General features: G+C 42.2%; 1 protein-coding gene across 1 annotated transcript in view; it reads right to left on the bottom strand.

Annotated features, from left to right (window-relative positions):
* The window catches only part of ECT2L (epithelial cell transforming 2 like), a 112,606-nt gene that overhangs the window by 18,570 nt on the left and 72,795 nt on the right, over positions 1 to 21,241 (bottom strand). Inside the window, exon 20 of the mRNA XM_063441207.1 lies at positions 8,659 to 8,747. Within this exon, the coding sequence (XP_063297277.1) occupies positions 8,659 to 8,747 (89 nt within the window). The remainder of the gene's footprint in view (positions 1 to 8,658; positions 8,748 to 21,241) is intronic.

The following is a 21,241-nucleotide window of genomic DNA, read 5'->3' as shown; positions in this document are numbered from 1 at the left end:
TTTTAGAGGTGGCATTCCGTAGAGGTACTGCCTCTGGATACCGTGTTGCATAATCAACCACAACTAAAATGTACTGATGTCCTCTAGCGGACCTAGGCAACGGCCCTATCAGGTCCATTGCTATTCTTTCAAATGGAACCTCTATGATGGGAAGGGGTACCAACGGTCTACGAAAGCCCTTATGCGGAGCTTTCAGTTGGCATTCTGGGCAGGATTTACAAAACCTCTCTATTGCCGAAAATACCCCTGGCCAATAGAATCGGGTCAGAATTCGTTCCCTCGTTTTTTCACAACCAAGGTGCCCATGACCCCTACAGAGCATTTAACCTCCCCTACCTCGGTGCCAAACTCGGTGCCAAACCTCTGCCGTGGGGTATGTGTGGGTATCACCATGTATACACACAATATCAATCACTTGTCTGGTATCTAATTTCCCTGGCTGGAGCAGAACACTTTTTATCAAGGTAACCTCACTCCCTGAATCAATTAGAGCTTGTACATTCTTTCCTTCCACCCTCACCATTATTAAATGCGTTGCATTAATAGCACTAGTCACCACACACATCTTTGAGCAAGTTAATATAGTCCTATGCAGAGCCCTTGTCCCTACATCACACTGCATGGGCTCTTCATTCTCTGGACAGTTACATGCAAAATGTCCAGGCTCATGGCATTTAAAGCACCGGAGTTGTCCCTCAGCTTGGTCTTGCAGCCGTAATGGAGCTGGTGGGGACCTTCTGCCACCCCGGTCATATGGTTCAAGGTTCGGTACAAAGTTTTGTCTTTTGTTTCCCACTTATCCGGTTGTTAGCCGGTCGGGACTTCTGGTGAGGATCAATACTGTATGGCTCCTTGGCAACCAAATACCTCTCAATCAGGCACATCATTGCTTCTGGATCCTGAGGGTCCCCTTGGCAGACCCATTGTCGCAGTCCTGTTGGCAGGTGTCTGAGAAAACGGTCCATCACAACCATTTCCACTATCTTGGTAGCAGGGTTGCGCTCTGGCTCCAGCCACTTCTGAGCGAGCCTGAGCAATCCATACATCTGGGCTCTGGTAGGTTTACACACATCGTATGCCCAATTATGAAACCTTTGGGCTCTAATGGCTGATGTTACGCCAATGCGCTTTAGAATTTCAGCTTTAAGTTGCTTGTAATCCTGGGTCTGGTCAGAAGGTAGGTCTTCGTAGGCTTTTTGGCACTCCCCACTCAGGCATGGAGCTAGAAGTCCCGCCCACTGTCCCAGTGGCCATCTTTCCCGGGCAGCAACCCTCTCGAAAGTGGTGAGATAAGCCTCCACATCATCTATCTTTGTCATCTTATGCAGGAAGTCAGTGGCACGGATACGGGATCCCCTTTCACCAGGGGGGCTCCCTGCAGATGGCAATATCACTCTCTGCAACAACTCAGTAAGGGTAGCTCTATCCATCTGCTGGGCTTCCTTCAGGTTCTCAACCTGTGCAACCAGTAGACGATTTGTTTCCTGTTGTACAGTGGTTGCCTCTTGTTGTACAGCAGTTGCCTGTACCAGAGCTTTCACCAGTTCCTCCATTATAGCACCAAGCAGGTAACAGTCTTAAAGGTACGGTGCTACTTATTTGATTAGCAGGTCTGCCAAAATAAAAGTCCTCAAGCAGACTACCGAATGACTGGCCCACCCACAGACCCTCAATGTGCTACAGTGCCCGCATTCTCCACCATATTGTGATCCTTGTTTGTAGATAGCACGGTCCTCTAGGGTAAACAACAGGCACAGTCCTTTGGCTTTCATATAATCCAGGCAACTTTATTGTAAATCCACACAGGAGACAGCAGTAAATGAAAACATAAATCCCTTTAAACAAAAACCTAGCTCGTCTGAGCACCAACTAATATTAGGTTCCCTATCTCTCAGGGGTTAAACTAAACAAAACAATATTGGTTTCACCAACCTAGAGTCTTTGTCCACTCTCAGCACTCCAGTATTTAGCCAACCTGCTGCTTCCAGCCTTTCAGAGAGAAACAAAACATTCTTCCCTTACCTGCCTAGCAGGGAGGGGTTTATTCCCACTGCTGCAGCCGATTACCTGCAGCTGAGCAGTAGGTTGGAGACAGTCCAAAAACCCTGGCCTGGATCTATGTCTTCCAAGAAAACCGCTAAACTGCGGAGTGGAGCACTGGCCCACCCTTCTCTCCAAATGCTCCACCCCAGGGGCCCATAACTAAATAATCATTCTGGTTATATACACAGAATCATACTCTCCCCCTGGGGTTAAAAATCATATGCCTCTCTGAACAATTCTGTCGAGATATAGACTCCCTCACAGACCACCCCATTCACCTTATCACACCGGCCATTCTAAGGACCGGTACGGCACCTTTTCCTCTCTGTGACTTAGCGTGTTAGGTTCCCCGAATCGTGACAGGCTGTCTGTGTGTGTGGCTGTCTGCGTGTGTGTGTGTGTGGCTGTCTGCCTCTGTTTGTGTGTGGATGTCTTCCTATGTGTGTGTGTGGATGTCTGTCTGTGTGGGTGTGTGTCGCTGTCTGCCTGTGTGTGGCTGTCTGTCTGTGGCTGTCTGCCTCTGTGTGTGTGTGTGTGACTGTCTGCCTGTGTGTGTGTGTGGCTGTCTTCCTCTGTGTGCATGTGGCTGTCTGTGTGTGTGTGTGTGTGTGTGTGTGGCTGTCTTCCTTTGTGTGCGTGTGGCTGGCTGTCTGTGTGTATGTGTGGCTGTCTGCCTGTGTGTGTGTGGCTGTCTACCTGTGTGTGTGCCTGTCTGCCTGTGTGTGTGTGTGGGTGTGGCTGTGTGTGGATGTCTGCCTGTGTGTGTGTGTGTGTGTGACTGTATGTAAGTGTGTGTGTGTAAGAATGTATGTGTGGCTATATGTACGTGACTGTCCGTCTGTACCTGTTTTGGGACTGTCTGCCTGTAATTGTGTTGTGTGTGAATGTGTTTATCTGCCTGATCCTGTGTATGTGACTATCTGCCTGCGACTGTGTGCATCTGGCTGTATTTGACAGTGTATATTTATAACTGTTTGCATCTGACTGTGGGACTCACACATAGACCTAAATGCGTATTTTTAGCTGAATTAAATACCCATCACACAGAGCCAATAAATCCAGCAAAAATATCACCTACGATCAGTGCACGCATATCACACACAATTAATCCACCCATTACAAATATCACATACACAGCCAACACAAACATTACATCATATTATAGTAAGATGTATTACAGTGAAGCTCTGGTATATAAAATACACATAACTCTGTGTTTTATAGTTAAGGAGCTCGGGGATACACTAATAGGCACATTACTTGGAGTTATATTGTTGTGTAGTGTTTGAGCTTGTCACAGAGTTCAACATTACAGTAAGTTTTATTGTTGTGGAGTTCTGTAATAAACTGGCACACACCACATAGTACTGTGAGGGCTTTTTGTTTCTGTGGAGCTCAGTGATAAATGGAGAAACAGCGCATTACTACAATTTTTTATTCCAAAGTAGGCATGTGCATGGGGAAAATTTTCGGTTCGGTTCGGCATTCCGAAATTCGGGACTTCTGCAATTCGGGAATTCGGTAATTCGGCACTTCAACACTTCGGAACTTCGAAATTTTGCATTTTGGAATTTCGGGACTTCGGGACTTCTCTTGCAGACGCTTAGTAGATAACTCCCTAATTCCCACAGTATTAGGGAGTTATCTACCAGAAGGCTGAAAGACCTAAATTGGTCTTTCAGCCAAATTTACTAATACTAAGTAAAAATTACTTAGTATTAGTAAATTTTGCCCCTACTCGCTATACCGCGACTAGGGGCATGTCTAGTAAACAGTGAGCAGCCTGTGGCTGTTCACTGTTAAAAAATTAAATTAAAAAAAATACATTTTGTCCTCCCCCCGGCCCCCACCCCTGAGCAGTGGGTGGAGGCCCTAAATACTAATAAGGGGGGGACCTAATGCCCTCCCCCCCTGGCCCCCACCCCTGAGCGGTGGGTGGGGCCCTAAACTAGAATAAGGGGGGGGGAACCTAATGTCCTCTTCACCTGGCCCGCACGTCTGAGCGAGAGTGGGTTCCCTAAATTAGAATAAGTGGGGGACATAATGTCCTCCCCCCTGCCCCCCCCCCCCGAGTGATGGGTGGGGGCCCTAAATACTAATAAGGGAGGACCTAATGTCCTCCCCCCTGGCCCCACCCCTGAGCAGTGGGTGGGGGCCCTAAATTAGAATAAGGGGGGGACCTAATGTCCTCCCCCCTGGCCCCCACCTCTGAGCGGTCGGTGGGGGCCCTAAATTAGAATAAGGGGGGGACATAATTTCCACCCTCTGGCCCCCACCCCTGAGCGTTGGGTGGGCGCCCTAAATAATAATAGGGGGGGGGGGGACCTAATGTCCTCCCCCCGGCCCCCACCCCCGAGCGGTGGGTGGGTTGTTTTTTTTAAAGTGAGCAGCCATAGGCGATATTATTGTTGTAATATGTTTTACTGTTTGGAAACACTTATGTTTGTGTTCAGTGAAGTCCAAGTATAACAGTACCCCCATGTACAGGTTTTATGGTGTTTTGGAAAGTTAGAGAGTCAAATATAAGGCTTGCATTTGATTTTTTTCACATTGAAATTTGCCAGATTTGGTTATGTTGCCTTTGAAGCCGTATGGTAGCCCAGGAATGAGAATCACCCCCATGATGGCATACCATTTGCAAAAGTAGACAATCCAAGGTATTGCAAGTGGGGTATGTCCAGTCTTTTTTAGTAGCCGCTTAGTCACAAACACTGGCCAAAGTTAGCCTTCATATTGATAGATAGCTCTCTCATACCGTGGGAATTAGGAAGTTAGGAATTAGGACTGGACATACTCCATATGCAATACCTTGGGTTGTCTACTTTTGCAAATAGTATGCCATCATGGGGGTGATTCTCATTCCTGGGCTACCATAGGGTCTGAAGGGCAACATAACCAATCTGGCAAATTTCAATGTGAAAAAAATAAAATTCAAGCCTTATATTTGACTCTCTAACTTTCCAAAACACCATAAAACCTTTGCATGGGGGTACTGTTATACTTGGACTTCACTGAACACAAACATAAGTGTTTCAAAACAGTAAAACATATTACAACAATAATATCGTCATTAAAAGTGCTGTTCATGTGTGAAAAATGCAAAAAACTTCACTTTTACTAAAAATATCATCGTTGTAATACAAGTTACCATTTTAAAACACTAATATTTGTGTTCAGTGAAGTCTCCTGAGTAAAACAGTACCCCCCATGTACAGGTTTTATGGTGTCTTGGAAAGTTACAGGGTTAAATATAGTGCGTGCAAATTAAATTTTCTGCCTGGATTGTCAGGCACGTCAATCAAATTTTAGTTCATTAAATCACATAATTATGTAAAGAAATTACTTAAATATACATGTAGAATTTTAATATATATACATATATATGTATTTAAATTCTACGTGTATACTTATGTACAGGGGCGTATTAGCCGCGAGGCAAACAAGGCATTTGCCTTGGGCGGCATTTTCCAGGGGGCGGCAAAAAAAGCCGCCCCCAAATGCCCAAGGCAAATGTCTTGTTAGCCTTGCGGCTAACAGACATGCCGGCGGGCTGCTGGGCGATCGGGCGGCACTGCCTGCCTGGCGGGCGGGCGGGCGGCCGGCCGGCGAGGGAGCACTTCCCCTGAGCTGTCTGCTCAGCTCCCTCGCCAGCCGCAGAGTGAGGCTGGGAGGCGGAGCCGGAATATGACGTCATATTCCGGCTCCCAGCCTCACTCTGAGGCGCGCGAGGGAGCTGAGCAGACAGCTCAGGGGAAGTGCTCCCTCGCCGGCCGCCCGCCCGCCAGGCAGGCAGTGCCGCCCGATCGCCCAGCAGCCACTGCCGCCCGATCACCCAGCAGCCACTGGACCACCAGGAGGAAGAGACACCCCCCCTCCCCAGCATTCCCAAAGGTAAGGAGGCTGGGGGGGGGGGTTAAATTAAAAAAAAAAAGTGTTAAAAATTAATTTTAAAAAAAAGTGTTAGAAATAAATAAAAAAAAAACGTGTTAAAATTTTTTTAAAAAAAAATGTGTTAAAAATAAATTTAAAAAAATGTGTTAAAAAAAATAAAAATGTGTTAAAAATAAATTAAAAAAAAAAGGGTTAATGTGGGTGGGTGAGTGTGTGTCTGTGTCTGTTAGTGTGTGTGTCAGTGTTTGTGTCTGTTAGTGTGTGTGCGTCTGTTAGTGTGTGCGTCTGTTAGTGTGTGTGTCTGTTAGTGTGTGTGTCTGTTAGTGTGTGTGTCTGTGTCTGTTAGTGTGTGTTTGCCTGTGAGTGTGTGTGTATGTTAGTTTGTGTCTGCTAGTGAGTGAGTGTGTTTGTCTGTTAGTGAGTGTGTGTTTCTGTTAGCGAGTGTGTGTGTGTGTATTTAGAATGCGGGGCGGGGGGAAAGGTTGGGTGGGGGTGGCGCGGGGGGAGGGGGGGCGCCTGAGTTTTGTCCTGCCTAGGGCAGCACAAAACCAGGATACACCACTGCTTATGTAGTTATTTATGAAATTATATATATTTATCTATATATAAATATTTGCGGTTATTTGTATTTTATATATAGATAGATATATATAGAATGTCATTCTAAGTGTATTTTGTTACCAATATATATATATATATATATATTAATAACAAAATACAGTTAGAATGAAATTATATATGTATATAAAATGTATTTAAATTTAAATTTTTTTTTATTTATTTATTTTATTTATTATTGTAATTATACGTATATATATAAACATAAAATATATATATGTATACATATTTATATAATATATATATCTTATATATATGTAACATCAGGGGCGGACTGACCGGTCGGGCACTTCGGACATGGTCCGAGGGCCCGGCCGTGAGGGGGGCCCGCCATCAGGGGGCCCGCCACCCCTTTAAATGCTGCAGCCGCCTGAGCGCTCTCTTAAGAGCCTCAGGCGGCTGCAGCTTCTCACCTCCCCTCCCCTGTAGCGCTCGCCGGTCCGCGGTGCCCGGCCGGAGTGATAGGAAGGTGCACACTGAGTGTGCACCTTCCTGTCAGTCCGGCCGGGTACAGGAAACAGAAACTCCTGTTCCGCGCGGAGCCTGAGATGGCCTCTGTTAGAAAGACCCCCTTCCAAGCCTATTAGACTCCATTGTAGTCTCTAACAGGGCCTGGAGGGGATTCTTTCTAACACACTCTCTAAAGGACACTGAGATAGCCTCTGCTAGAAAGACCCCCCTCCATGGCCCATTAGCCCTCAATTGTAGTCTCTACTGGGGCCTTGAAGGGATTATTGCACTTTTGTTCCTTGTGTCTAAAGATTGTGTAGGGTGTGGCTGGAGGCGGTGCATGGAGGCGGGACATGGGTGGCGCTTGCTGCGGAGTATGGGTGGGGCCTGTAAGGGGGCCCTTGATTTATTTTGACCGGGGGCCCTGAGGGTTCTCAGTCCGCCCCTGTGTAACATCATTCTAAGTGTTTTTTAATACTAATATACGTACTTATATTAATATTAAAATACACTACGTATGGTGTTACATATATATATAAAATGTATATTTATTATATATAATATATATATTTTATATATACATATATACACATGTTTTTTATTTTAAACTTGTTTAAATAATTTATTTTACATCTCCCCACCAGCAGGGGGACTGTCTGGTATTTCAGACAGTCCCCCTGCTGGCAGATCCACAGCCACATGTATACTCTGCACAGTGCAAGATATTGTATGATTTACTCACACCACGCTCGGACAGAGACAATATTGGGACTGTCCAGATTAATGAGCAACAGCTGAGAAGAATGCATTGACGAAAACATTGAAAACTATAATATTTAAAGTATTAAAAAACACAAGTTATAGAGAGCGCAAAAAATATCGATCTTGCAGTGGAATTTCTAAGCAAGGGCTCCAATTACAGTTATCCACAAGAAGAGTTAATATATAGAGCTGCTGGATACAATAAAAACCTTCCCAAGTTTTAAAATATCATATAAGACACAAAATAAAAATAAAAACAGTATCAGCGCTTAGTTAATATACCCCTATTAATCACATAGGGGTCAACAAAAAAAATATACAAAGTAAAGAGTTCCAATTTCAGTCTTAAATGTGGGTACTTTCAAGTGTCCGTAGGGATTGGTGACTGCAACAATAATTGATACAGGAAATCTGTGTCTTTATACGTATCCCACCTTCAATATAAAAGATACTGACATAGCGTAATATTGTTACAGTATTTATTTCTTTGGCTACTTCTTATGGGGGTTTTCTGTACGGGAAATAAATACTGTAACAATATTACGCTATGTCAGTATCTTTTCTATTGAAGGTGGGATACGTGTAAAGACACAGATTTCCTGTATCAATTATTGTTGCAGTCACCAATCCCTACGGACACTTGAAAGTACCCACATTTAAGACTGAAATTGGAACTCTACTTTGTATATCTTTTTTGTTGACCCCTATGTGATTAATAGGGGTATATTAACTAAGCGCTGATACTGTTTTTATTTTTTTATTTTTTTATTTTTTTATTTTTGTAATATTTAAAATATATTTCAGGTTAAATCTAAAAAAAAACCTTTTTTTTTTTACTTTTCACCAATAATACCCATATTTGATAATTAGATAGTTATCCTGTCATCAGGTTACCTGAGTGAAGCTCTTATTTCCTCATTGGCACAGATTAGCTGAGATGCATCTTGAACTTTAATAAGATGTCTGTTTGCCTCTACTAAATTCTACAAGAAATAGAAATAATACATTATTGCTCTAGTAATATTGCATCATCTTGGTGTTATGATGATGAACCATAGAAAAACACCAAAAAGGACAAATTCCATTTGTAAACATGTTGGTATCCAAACACTGAAACACACAGGGCATTTATGATAAATATCTTCTTTACACTTTATGGACTAATGCAATGCCAGACTTGCACAGGGTGGCCACAATCCAGAGTAGGGTTTGAGGAGTGTAACAGATACCCTGTTATGGATTTCGTCTTCATTTTATCCCTGGATATTATTTTACTTTATTTACTTTGCAGCTGGGATTTATGGGTTCTAGAAAACCCTATTTGTACCTACTATAAATTTGGACCATAATTCGTCGAACTTTCAAAGTGGTTTGAAGTGCCACTTCGAACCACCGAACAGCCGGACCTCACTATGCAGCCTATTTACCTCCCAGGATGGTAGTTAACCTCAGCCAAATTGACAAACGGCTGGGTGGTTGCCGTTCGTATAGTCGAACATGTGGCGGCGGCCATCTTGTTTAGTCGAACGTGTTCAGATGAGTTTTGTCGTCGAGTTCGTGGAACTCAAATCCGACACGCGACAGCACAAACACTGCTGAACAGTTACCTTCCATGTAACTTCGGCTATTCGAACGGGAGTTGAACGGCGTTCGGTGAGTCGAAGCCCATGAACAAGGGACACACACTAACTATGTTCATCAACCATTACGTTCGGTAATTCGAACGGTATTTCGACTGTTTGAAATAGACCGGACACCCTAATTCTCTGGAACTGTTTGGGGCATGAAACCATGTGTGCGGTCGGTCAAAAAGAGACTTCCAGGAATTTCCTGAACCCCTGCTCTGATCTGGGTGATTTTTGGATATGTTGTTCACTCAAATCAGGGCTATCAGGGGATGTGATTATGGGGATATGTTGTGTTTTGGGGTACTTATGATACTTTATAAAAATGTGTGTTTTTCTGCCTGGAGATAATTGAGTTATAGGGATGTGCATGGGCAAGATATTTGGTTCGGTGCGGCATTCTGAAATTCGGGACTTCAGAACTTCGGAAATGTTCTCTTGCAGCCGCTTAGTGGATAACTTCCTAATTCCCACGGTATGAGAGAGCTATCTATCAAAAGGCTGAATGACCTAAATTGGTCTTTTAGTCAAATTTACTAATGCTAAAAATGTATTAAGTAAAAATGGCAGGTGGGTGCCCCAAATTAGAATAAGGGGAGGGGACCTATTGTCCTCCTGCCTGGCCTCCACCCCTGAGCAGCGGGTGGGGGCCCTAAATACCAATAAGTGGGGGGGACCTATTGCCCTCCCCTGCTGGCCCCCACCCCGAGCGGCGGGTGGGGGCCTTAAATAAAAATATGGTAGGGGGAATCTATTGTCCTCCCCCCGGCCCCCACCCCTGAGCGGCGGGTGGGGGCCCTAAATTAGAATAAGGGGGGGACCTATTGTAATCCCCCCTGGCCCCCACCCCTGAGCGGGGGCCCTAAATAAAAATGTTACCCCCCTAAGTGACTAGGGGTCCCCAAACCCCTAGTCACCCCCCTCCCAAAAAAAATTAATAAACCCCTACCCACCCCTTCACCCTATAAATAGCGAGGGGGAACAATAACTAAGTACCTGTAAAAAAAGAAATAAAACTTACCATTTGATGTCTTTTTTCTAAAATCAGTGCAAAATCAGTGCAAAAAAAAAAAATCAGACGAAAATAAAAACCCCGACACCGAAAAAGTTATCCATCTTCACCCATGGAGGGCACCGTGCAGACTGAGCTCCCCCGGGGCGGGGGAAGGCTTATAAAGCCTTGCCCCGCCCTGCAATTAGGCTCTGAGCACTCTGATTTTTTGGTTTAAGCCAACTAATCAGAGTGCTCTGACAGGTAAATGAAGAGACTGACAGGTAAGTCTCTACATTTACCTGTCACAGCACTCTGATTGGTTGGCTTCAAAACCAACCAATCAGAGTGCTCTGTGTCATTTAACACAGCATGGGAAAGTTCTTTGGAATTTTCCCACGCTGTGTAATTTGACTCATAACAACATTCTGATGGGCTGATTGAAAGCAACCAAACAGAGAGTTATGAGAGTTCTGCCCTTCGGCTATTCGGCAAATCCGAAATTCGTCACTTCAGCTATTCGGACATTCTGCGCTTCAAGACTTTGACAGTTCGGTTCGGCACTTAGGAAATTCGGCAATTCAGCTATTCGGACATGCTGCGCTTCAAGACTTCGGCAGTTCGGTTTGGTTCGGCACTTCGGAAATTTGGCACTTCGGAAATTTGGCAATTCGGCTATTCGGACATTCGGAAGTATCTGAATGTCCAAATTGCCCGAAATTCGTCTGAATTGACGAAACGAATTGCACATGTCTATTGAGTTACATACAGGTCTTGACTCAATTATCTCCCAGGATGAGGGGAGGGATTGTGTGTAATGTGTGGGAGTGTCACCTACTGTACTGCATTATCATTGGCTTGTAACAATTGTCATCCTGTCCCCCACAAGGTCCACGTGGGTGTTCCCCTTGCATGGGGACTTACATAAAAGGCCAGTGTGGCACCATTACATTTCAGTTCTACTTCACCCTCAACACGTAGCTTGGTCTCGTGATTGTAGGGTAACAGCTATACAGCTATCACTATTAGCTCTCTGAAGACCTTTACAGCTATTAGGAATTACAGGTCGGCTTGGAGGTCCATGGAGGAATACTGCAGCGCTACTCTGACTAAGGGAAAAGGACGTCTCTAGTGGTAAATACCCCTTCTCACTCTGGGTAACCGTTACAAGGAGTCTATAACTTTTTTTATTAATGAACCAATTTCAATGATATTACATACAATGAATGCATAGCATATGGAGATTTGTTTGTCTAGGTACAGAAGATGACATCCTTTTAAATGAGCTCCATTGGCTGCCTCACAAGGCCGGTCTCTTTTGATTGCATTGTTCATAACATGAGTTAATTTTTAAGGCTCCAACGCACAAATTTCTGCACTGTTATTCTCTTTCACAGCCGAAAGCACCTTCAATGGGTATGTGAGCATCAGAACTGGACCAAGAACCATTGAAAGAAGGTTGCCTGATGAATCACGATTTATTTTAGATCAGCTGTGTGTTGTTTACCTGGGGAATAGATGGCAGCAAAATGCACTATGGAAAGAAGGTAGGCCAGCAGAGGCAGTGTTATGCTCTAGACAATATTCTGCTGGGAATCCTTGGATCCTGGCATTCATGTGAATGCTACCATGACACGTACCACCTAAGTTGAGACTGTTGCAGACCATGTACACCCTTCATGGTAATGGTGTTCCCTGATGGCAGTGGCCTTTTGTAGCACGATAATGCACCCTACCACACTGAAAAAAATGGTTTCAAGGTGTTGCCTTGGTCTCCAAATTCCCCAGATCTCAATCTGATCAAGCATCTGTGGGATGTGCTGGAAAAACAAATCTGATCCATGGAGGCCCCGCCTTGCAATTTGTAGGACTTAAAGGATCTGCTGCTAATGTCTCGGTGCCAGATACCACATGACACATTCAGATGTCTTGTGGAGTTTACGCCTCAATGCATCAGAGCCGTTTTGAGAGCACGAGGGGAACCTACACAATATTAGGAAGGTGGTTTTAATGTTGTGGCTGATCAGAGTATATATTGTATATATTTTTGTTACAGGGTGTGACGGACCACCTAGCACCCCGACTGGGTGCCTCCACCAATTGCTGCTTCCTAGCTGTCGCTGAGTACCATAAGCACTGCACCGGACACCATAAGCACCGTAGCCCCTTAGCCGCCGCAGTTTGGCTGGGGTCTCGCTGTCCCTTCTCACCCTGGACCAAACTCCTGAATCCAGTTCCCATTGAGAAGACCTCTCCTGCAAGAGAGTATAGCAGTGTAGCTCTTACAAGAGCTAGTGATTATAATCCAAGGGAGTATAAGAGTATAGCAATCCCCAGAGTGAATATAGCTGTCCCCTCCACACATGAGACGAGGCTCTATGTTGAGGGTGAAGAGGAACTCCTTTATTGGCAGCCACAACTGGCCTTATATGCAGGGGCACTCCCCCCTGCACCTGAGAGTAGACTACAGTAAAACATTCACATGATTACATTGGCTCTCAGGTCCAGGACACTACCACACAAAATAGGTCAATCCCTCCCCTGTGCCTGAGAGATAATTGAGTCAGGAACTGTACTAAACTCAATTATCTCACCCAAAAATACCTTCAAACACACAAAACCACCACGAAAGTTACATCCCCTAATAGCCCTGATCTGGGTGACCAACATATCCAAAAATCCCCCAGATCGGTTCAGGGCTGCCCAAAACAGTTCCAGAGAATCAGGGCTTGCGGTCGGTCTAGTTCGGTAGTTTAAAAACCGAACAAACTACCGATCATGTCAACGTTCTTACCCTGCAGCTTGTTCCACCAAACAGTGTCTTTCTGAGTGTTGTAGCTGCTAGTTTCAGTGTCCGAAAACAGTTACATGAACTCAACGACCAAACACTATTGTCTGCATTCGTGGAAACAAGATGGCCGCCACCTCCTGGTTGTTCATGCGAACAGCGGCCACCCAGACAAACACTTAGAACACTGCAGGGGAAAGCGTGACAAACTGTCAATTTGGCTTAACAAGCTCCCGGGTGATCTCTAGTTCGTGCGCCTGTTCGGTTCACGAACCAAATATAAAATCCTACAAACCAAGTCTGTTCACATAGTTTTTAAAGGGCCCATAGTCTTTTGGCAGGAGGCTGGCAAGCAGGCTCCTCCAAGAACATGTGGCAAAGGCAATTCTGACACACAGGGAAATCAATGTAACTCCTGGTCCTTAAGGTTTAACCCCTTAAGACCGGAGGGCGTACTATTACGCCCTATTTTAAGCGGCTCTAAATGCCGACGGGCGTAATAGTACGCCCTCCAGTTTTTTTTAACTTACCCGGTCGCCGGCGATCCCACGCCAGCGATCGCAGTTTGGGGGACTCCCAGGGAGCCCCCCGCGGCACGTCCGTCCTCTAGCAGCCCCCCCAGCCATGTGAGAGTGAGGTCCTTGCGAGGACCTCACAATCACATGGCCGGGTTAGCTGCCTGCTGCATTGCCAGCAGGGGGGCTGCCTGTAATGACAGGTAGTCCCCTTGCTGGCTGGAAATAAATTAAATTAAAAGTTAATCAGTGTAAAAAAAATATATATATACTTAGATCATGTATATATATATATTATATATATATATATATGATCTAAGTATATGTATACACATATACACACACACATACACCGTCTTTTACTATTTTACTATTAATATATATATAATTATATATATATACAATGAAGAACGAGTGCACTCAAGAGGACTTAGTAGAAAGTAATGTGTTTATTCACAAACGTGCCAGTGATAGGTTCAACGTTTCAGTCCTCGCAGGACTTTTATCAAGACAATCAAAAGGCGGGTAAACAGTGTTTAAATATGGTACAAACAAATTTCAATTGGAGAGTGAAAACGAGGTTGTGATGTCACCAGTGACGATTTAAAGTCAAAGTTCAACAAGCATACCTGGAAAAGTTTAACCCATTCCGGTGAAGTAACCAGCAATATAGACAAGAGCTAATGAGCAATCTAACAACATTATAGTACTAAGTGTTTAAGAAGTGATTAGACCATACATTCGGTCCAACTCTAGAGTGTCTGTGCTCATATATGCATGTGAACAGAATAAAGAAATTACAAAATTTAAAAACAAGGAAAATAAACCCGAAGGGCCTCGCAGAGTGGTTAGTCTACTAAAGATCTGTTTTATGGAAAATCCAGTAGCAAAGAACCGTGTGGTACATCATCAAAAAGCATATTGAAAAGCATATATTGAAAAGCATATATTAGAGATAAGCTTAGCCAATCCATGAAATGGATAATCACAGTATCATACAGGTTATAACCTTTTAAGTATACAGATACAAATGTTGCTATCTGGGATAACCTCTGCGCTAATGTAGCAAATTTTAACACCAACTTACTAAAAATGAAGATAACAATAACAATGACTGCATCATTCTATCTTTTAGGGATGAAACAGGTCAGAGGGTTAATCTCATTTAGCCCCCCTGGGGACAATGTTCCCAATGTAAAAATCCAGTAGGCTTCTCTCTGGAGAAGTAAATTATCCCAATCACCTCCTCGTCTTGGAGCCGGGACTTGTTCAATACCCATAAATTTGAGGGTTGGTAATGTATGTCCCGCTGTGAGAAAATGTCTAGCTATAGGCGTGGTTGCTGTGCCACTGGACAATGCAATCCTAATGGTTGATCTGTGACCCCTCATGCGTTCCCGAAGGTCATTTGAGGTCTTGCCGATGTACATCAGACCGCACGGGCATGTGATGCGGTATACAACATGTGTAGTAGTACACAAAATACGTTGACGTATTTTATATTCTTTACCCGAGTGGGGATGAAAAAAAGATTTCCCTGGAGTCATGTTGTTGCAAGCTGTACATTTTAAACATCGGTAGCAACCAACATTGTAGTTTTCAACTTGTTTCAGCTCATGTGTATCAGTATGTACAAGGTAGTCCTTCAGATTTTTATTCCTCCTATAGCTCATGATCGGGGTTTGCTTAAATATAGCCGGCAGTGTGTTATCTTTTTGAAGTATCTCACAATTTTTCCGAATCATTTTTGAGAAATTCAAGGATTGTGAATGAAAAGTTTGTGGAAAAGTTAGTCTGGGTGATTTAATGCTTGACGATGGTCCATCCGTATAGCGCTGCAATGCTTTAAAATATGCTCGATCCAGGGTGTACTTGGAATAACCCCTTTGGATAAATTTCTCGAACATTTCTTGAATTTGAACAGCAGTTCTATTGGGATCCGAGTTGTTCCTCATCACCCTAATGAACTGTGATACTGGGAGGGATTTGATCAGATTGGGTGGATGATGACTGGTTGCGTGTAATAATGTATTACGGTCAGATGTTTTAGCAAACAGTGTATATCCCAATTTATTGTCTTCAATGAAAATGCGTAAATCCAGGAAATCCATATGGTTGTCACTGATCTGGTATGTGAGTCTAACCGGAGAGTCCAAAGTGTTGAGTGAATTTAGCATGTCCAGAAATAATGATTCCTCTCCAACCCAAATAATAAACACATCGTCGATGTATCTGAGATATTTCAGAATATGATTGCTGTATTTTTGTAAGATATACTTCTGTTCATATACATGCATGTATGCATTCGCATACATAGGTGCCATAGGGGCACCCATGGATGTTCCCGAGACTTGAATGTAAAAAGAATTTTCGAATCTAAAATAATTCAACGTTAAACATAATTCCAGCAATTCCAAGATGTATTCAATTGGGGGTTCAATCTTTTCTTGACATTGCAAAAGTACCTGTCGCATGGATTGTATTCCCTCGTAGTGAGGGATGATGGTGTACAAACTGCACACATCTATGGCAGCCAGCAAGACCCCTTGTGAAGGAAGTTCAATGGACCTCAGAGCAGTGATAACTTGGGCAGTGTCTTTGACATATGTAGGTAATGTCATAACTGGTGTTTTAAATTTAGAGTCAAGCCATCTTCCAATGGGTTCAAGGAGGCTTCAGGATTAAAAACGTTCCAACCATAGGAAGAAACAACCCTGAAGTCTGTCGTAAGTGGATCGGCATTCTCAATAAGTGTTCATTGGATCTGATGTTAGTCGTCATCGAGGAGGTAGGTCGTGAATTAAAAATCATTAAATTTAAAATTTCTGATTACGAAGTATTACATTCTACTACCATAGCAGCACCTAATTGTGATGCGTTAATTCAGAAACTCACTGAAGATTTGCAACTATACAAGAACGATCTTATTAGATTTAAAAGAGAGAAATTGGTGAAAGTCCAAACGGATTATTCAGAGCACAGAGTCTATCGGTGGTTGTCAGGAGACAACACTAAAACTACATACAGGCCATATAGAGCCCGCATTAGAAAACCGTTTGCTCCTACAGTTGACTTCACATCAGGAGAATCGGCGTCTGACTCTGAACCAAAAAGTGCTCAGAGGGAGAGATCGCAAATTGATTCTTCTTCATCTTCACCTTTTTTAGAACCAGGCCTTGGACTTACACGAGAACCAACCACCAGGAGTCAATCCAGAACAGAGCACCCCCCAAACATCACTATTACACCAGGAGGGGGCAGAAAGGGAAGAGGCACTGGTCACAGAGGACGACCACCACGGAGACAGTAGACAATCCCATCATCAACTTATCTGACAGAGTTCTTACTGACACAGAGATTATGTTACTACAGAGGGGCTTATCATTTGTCCCCACGTCTAGGGTTGATAAATTTCAGTGGGAAATCGATCAATTCAAATTCAACAGGAAACTCCGCTTGGTAGATTTCTTCAAACAACAACAAAGGGATGACCAGCTGAACAAGATAAATCCTGAACGGTTCAGACTACGCGGTGTGTTTGACCCCCCAGCCGTTAATGCAACATTAAAAACATTTTCTCATTGTCTAAGAACAGAAACGATGCAGATGACAACTAGTGATAACATTGCCAGATCCAACATTACCAAAATGGAGAGAGAAGCTCTACATAGTCTAGCTAATGATAAGTCAATCGTTATACGATCGGCGGATAAGGGTGGGGCTATCGTCCTTCAAAAGTTTGAAAATTATAGGGATGAAATCCTTAAACAACTGTCCGACACTACGGTTTACAAATATTCCAACACCGACCCCTCTAAGGAATTTGGTAGAAGAATACAACAGACTCTACAGAGGGGGCTGGAAGCTGGTTTCTTGACTACATCAGAATATGAATATCTGTTTGAAACCCATCCAAGATGTCCTATTATTTACACACTCCCGAAAGTTCACAAAAACTTGGAATTACCACCGGGTCGCCCAATTGTTTCGGCCATTGGGGGTCTCCTTGAACCCATTGGAAGATGGCTTGACTCTAAATTTAAAACACCAGTTATGACATTACCTACATATGTCAAAGACACTGCCCAAGTTATCACTGCTCTGAGGTCCATTGAACTTCCTTCACAAGGGGTCTTGCTGGCTGCCATAGATGTGTGCAGTTTGTACACCATCATCCCTCACTACGAGGGAATACAATCCATGCGACAGGTACTTTTGCAATGTCAAGAAAAGATTGAACCCCCAATTGAATACATCTTGGAATTGCTGGAATTATGTTTAACGTTGAATTATTTTAGATTCGAAAATTCTTTTTACATTCAAGTCTCGGGAACATCCATGGGTGCCCCTATGGCACCTATGTATGCGAATGCATACATGCATGTATATGAACAGAAGTATATCTTACAAAAATACAGCAATCATATTCTGAAATATCTCAGATACATCGACGATGTGTTTATTATTTGGGTTGGAGAGGAATCATTATTTCTGGACATGCTAAATTCACTCAACACTTTGGACTCTCCGGTTAGACTCACATACCAGATCAGTGACAACCATATGGATTTCCTGGATTTACGCATTTTCATTGAAGACAATAAATTGGGATATACACTGTTTGCTAAAACATCTGACCGTAATACATTATTACACGCAACCAGTCATCATCCACCCAATCTGATCAAATCCCTCCCAGTATCACAGTTCATTAGGGTGATGAGGAACAACTCGGATCCCAATAGAACTGCTGTTCAAATTCAAGAAATGTTCGAGAAATTTATCCAAAGGGGTTATTCCAAGTACACCCTGGATCGAGCATATTTTAAAGCATTGCAGCGCTATACGGATGGACCATCGTCAAGCATTAAATCACCCAGACTAACTTTTCCACAAACTTTTCATTCACAATCCTTGAATTTCTCAAAAATGATTCGGAAAAATTGTGAGATACTTCAAAAAGATAACACACTGCCGGCTATATTTAAGCAAACCCCGATCATGAGCTATAGGAGGAATAAAAATCTGAAGGACTACCTTGTACATACTGATACACATGAGCTGAAACAAGTTGAAAACTACAATGTTGGTTGCTACCGATGTTTAAAATGTACAGCTTGCAACAACATGACTCCAGGGAAATCTTTTTTTCATCCCCACTCGGGTAAAGAATATAAAATACGTCAACGTATTTTGTGTACTACTACACATGTTGTATACCGCATCACATGCCCGTGCGGTCTGATGTACATCGGCAAGACCTCAAATGACCTTCGGGAACGCATGAGGGGTCACAGATCAACCATTAGGATTGCATTGTCCAGTGGCACAGCAACCACGCCTATAGCTAGACATTTTCTCACAGCGGGACATACATTACCAACCCTCAAATTTATGGGTATTGAACAAGTCCCGGCTCCAAGACGAGGAGGTGATTGGGATAATTTACTTCTCCAGAGAGAAGCCTACTGGATTTTTACATTGGGAACATTGTCCCCAGGGGGGCTAAATGAGATTAACCCTCTGACCTGTTTCATCCCTAAAAGATAGAATGATGCAGTCATTGTTATTGTTATCTTCATTTTTAGTAAGTTGGTGTTAAAATTTGCTACATTAGCGCAGAGGTTATCCCAGATAGCAACATTTGTATCTGTATACTTAAAAGGTTATAACCTGTATGATACTGTGATTATCCATTTCATGGATTGGCTAAGCTTATCTCTAATATATGCTTTTCAATATATGCTTTTCAATATGCTTTTTGATGATGTACCACACGGTTCTTTGCTACTGGATTTTCCATAAAACAGATCTTTAGTAGACTAACCACTCTGCGAGGCCCTTCGGGTTTATTTTCCTTGTTTTTAAATTTTGTAATTTCTTTATTCTGTTCACATGCATATATGAGCACAGACACTCTAGAGTTGGACCGAATGTATGGTCTAATCACTTCTTAAACACTTAGTACTATAATGTTGTTAGATTGCTCATTAGCTCTTGTCTATATTGCTGGTTACTTCACCGGAATGGGTTAAACTTTTCCAGGTATGCTTGTTGAACTTTGACTTTAAATCGTCACTGGTGACATCACAACCTCGTTTTCACTCTCCAATTGAAATTTGTTTGTACCATATTTAAACACTGTTTACCCGCCTTTTGATTGTCTTGATAAAAGTCCTGCGAGGACTGAAACGTTGAACCTATCACTGGCACGTTTGTGAATAAACACATTACTTTCTACTAAGTCCTCTTGAGTGCACTCGTTCTTCATTGTATATACTGACGGCTGAGGCAGCACCGAGGCGAGCACAAGACCGGTACATTGAGTGCGGAGTTCTCGATATTTGTAATTATATATATATATATATATATATATATATATATTAATATCAAATAACACGTAGACTGATACTGATTAAATATATATATAATTATTGTTATATATATTTATATATAATATAAAAATAAATATGTAAATACGTAAAAAATACAATTAAAAAAATAATTAAAAATAAATAATTAAAAAATCTATAGATGTGTGTTATTTCGTTCTAACTGTATTGTAATATTAACATATATATATATTTATATCAAAATACATGTAGAACTAAATAATATATATATCTATATACATAAATATATACGTATATATCACTATATATATATATACCTATATATAAATAGAAATATTTTTTTTAATTATATATATATATATATATATATCATCATCTTGAAAAAGACCCTATAGGGGTCGAAACGTCGATTTACGATATTTTCTTCACATGTAATTCACTTCTCAGAATAAAAGTAAGTTATTGAAAAAGTCCTGTGAGTGCACCTTATTACAATATTGGAATATATATATATATATATATATATATATATATATATACACATACGTGTATATATATACATATATTAATTCTACACATATATGTATGTAATATTTTTACATAATTAGGTATCTTAATTAATTACAATTATCAGGACCTGCCTGACAACCCATGCCGAAAGTATAGGGAGTTTAATTTACTAGCACTATATTTAACCCTATAACTTTCCAAGACACCATAAAACCTGTACATGGGGGGTACTGTTCTACTCGGGAGACTTCACTGAACACAAATATTAGTGTTTCAAAACAGTAAAATGTATTACAACGATGATATCGCCAGTAAAAGTGAAGTTTTTTTAATTTTTCACACACAAATGGCACTTACACGGACGATATAATTGTTATGATACGTTTTACGGTTTTGAAACACTAATATTTGTGTTCAGCGAAGTCTCCTGAGTATAACAGTACCCCTCATGTACAGGTTTTATGGTGTTTTCAAAAGTTACAGCGTCAAATATAAGGCTTGTGTTTCATTTTTTTCACATTTAAATTCGCCAGATTGGTTACGTTGCCTTTGAGACCCTATGGTAGACCAAGAATGAAAATTACCCCTATGATGGCATACCATTTGCAATAGTAGACAACCCAATGTATTGCAAATGGGGTATGTCCAGTCTTTTTTAGTAGCCACTTAGTCACACACACTGGCCAAAATTGGCG

The sequence above is a fragment of the Pelobates fuscus genome, chromosome 2 (assembly GCF_036172605.1).
Source record: "Pelobates fuscus isolate aPelFus1 chromosome 2, aPelFus1.pri, whole genome shotgun sequence".
Lineage (NCBI taxonomy): Eukaryota > Metazoa > Chordata > Amphibia > Anura > Pelobatidae > Pelobates > Pelobates fuscus.
The sequence above is the reverse complement of the archived record's forward strand: the minus strand, read 5'-3'. Positions and strand labels throughout refer to the sequence as shown.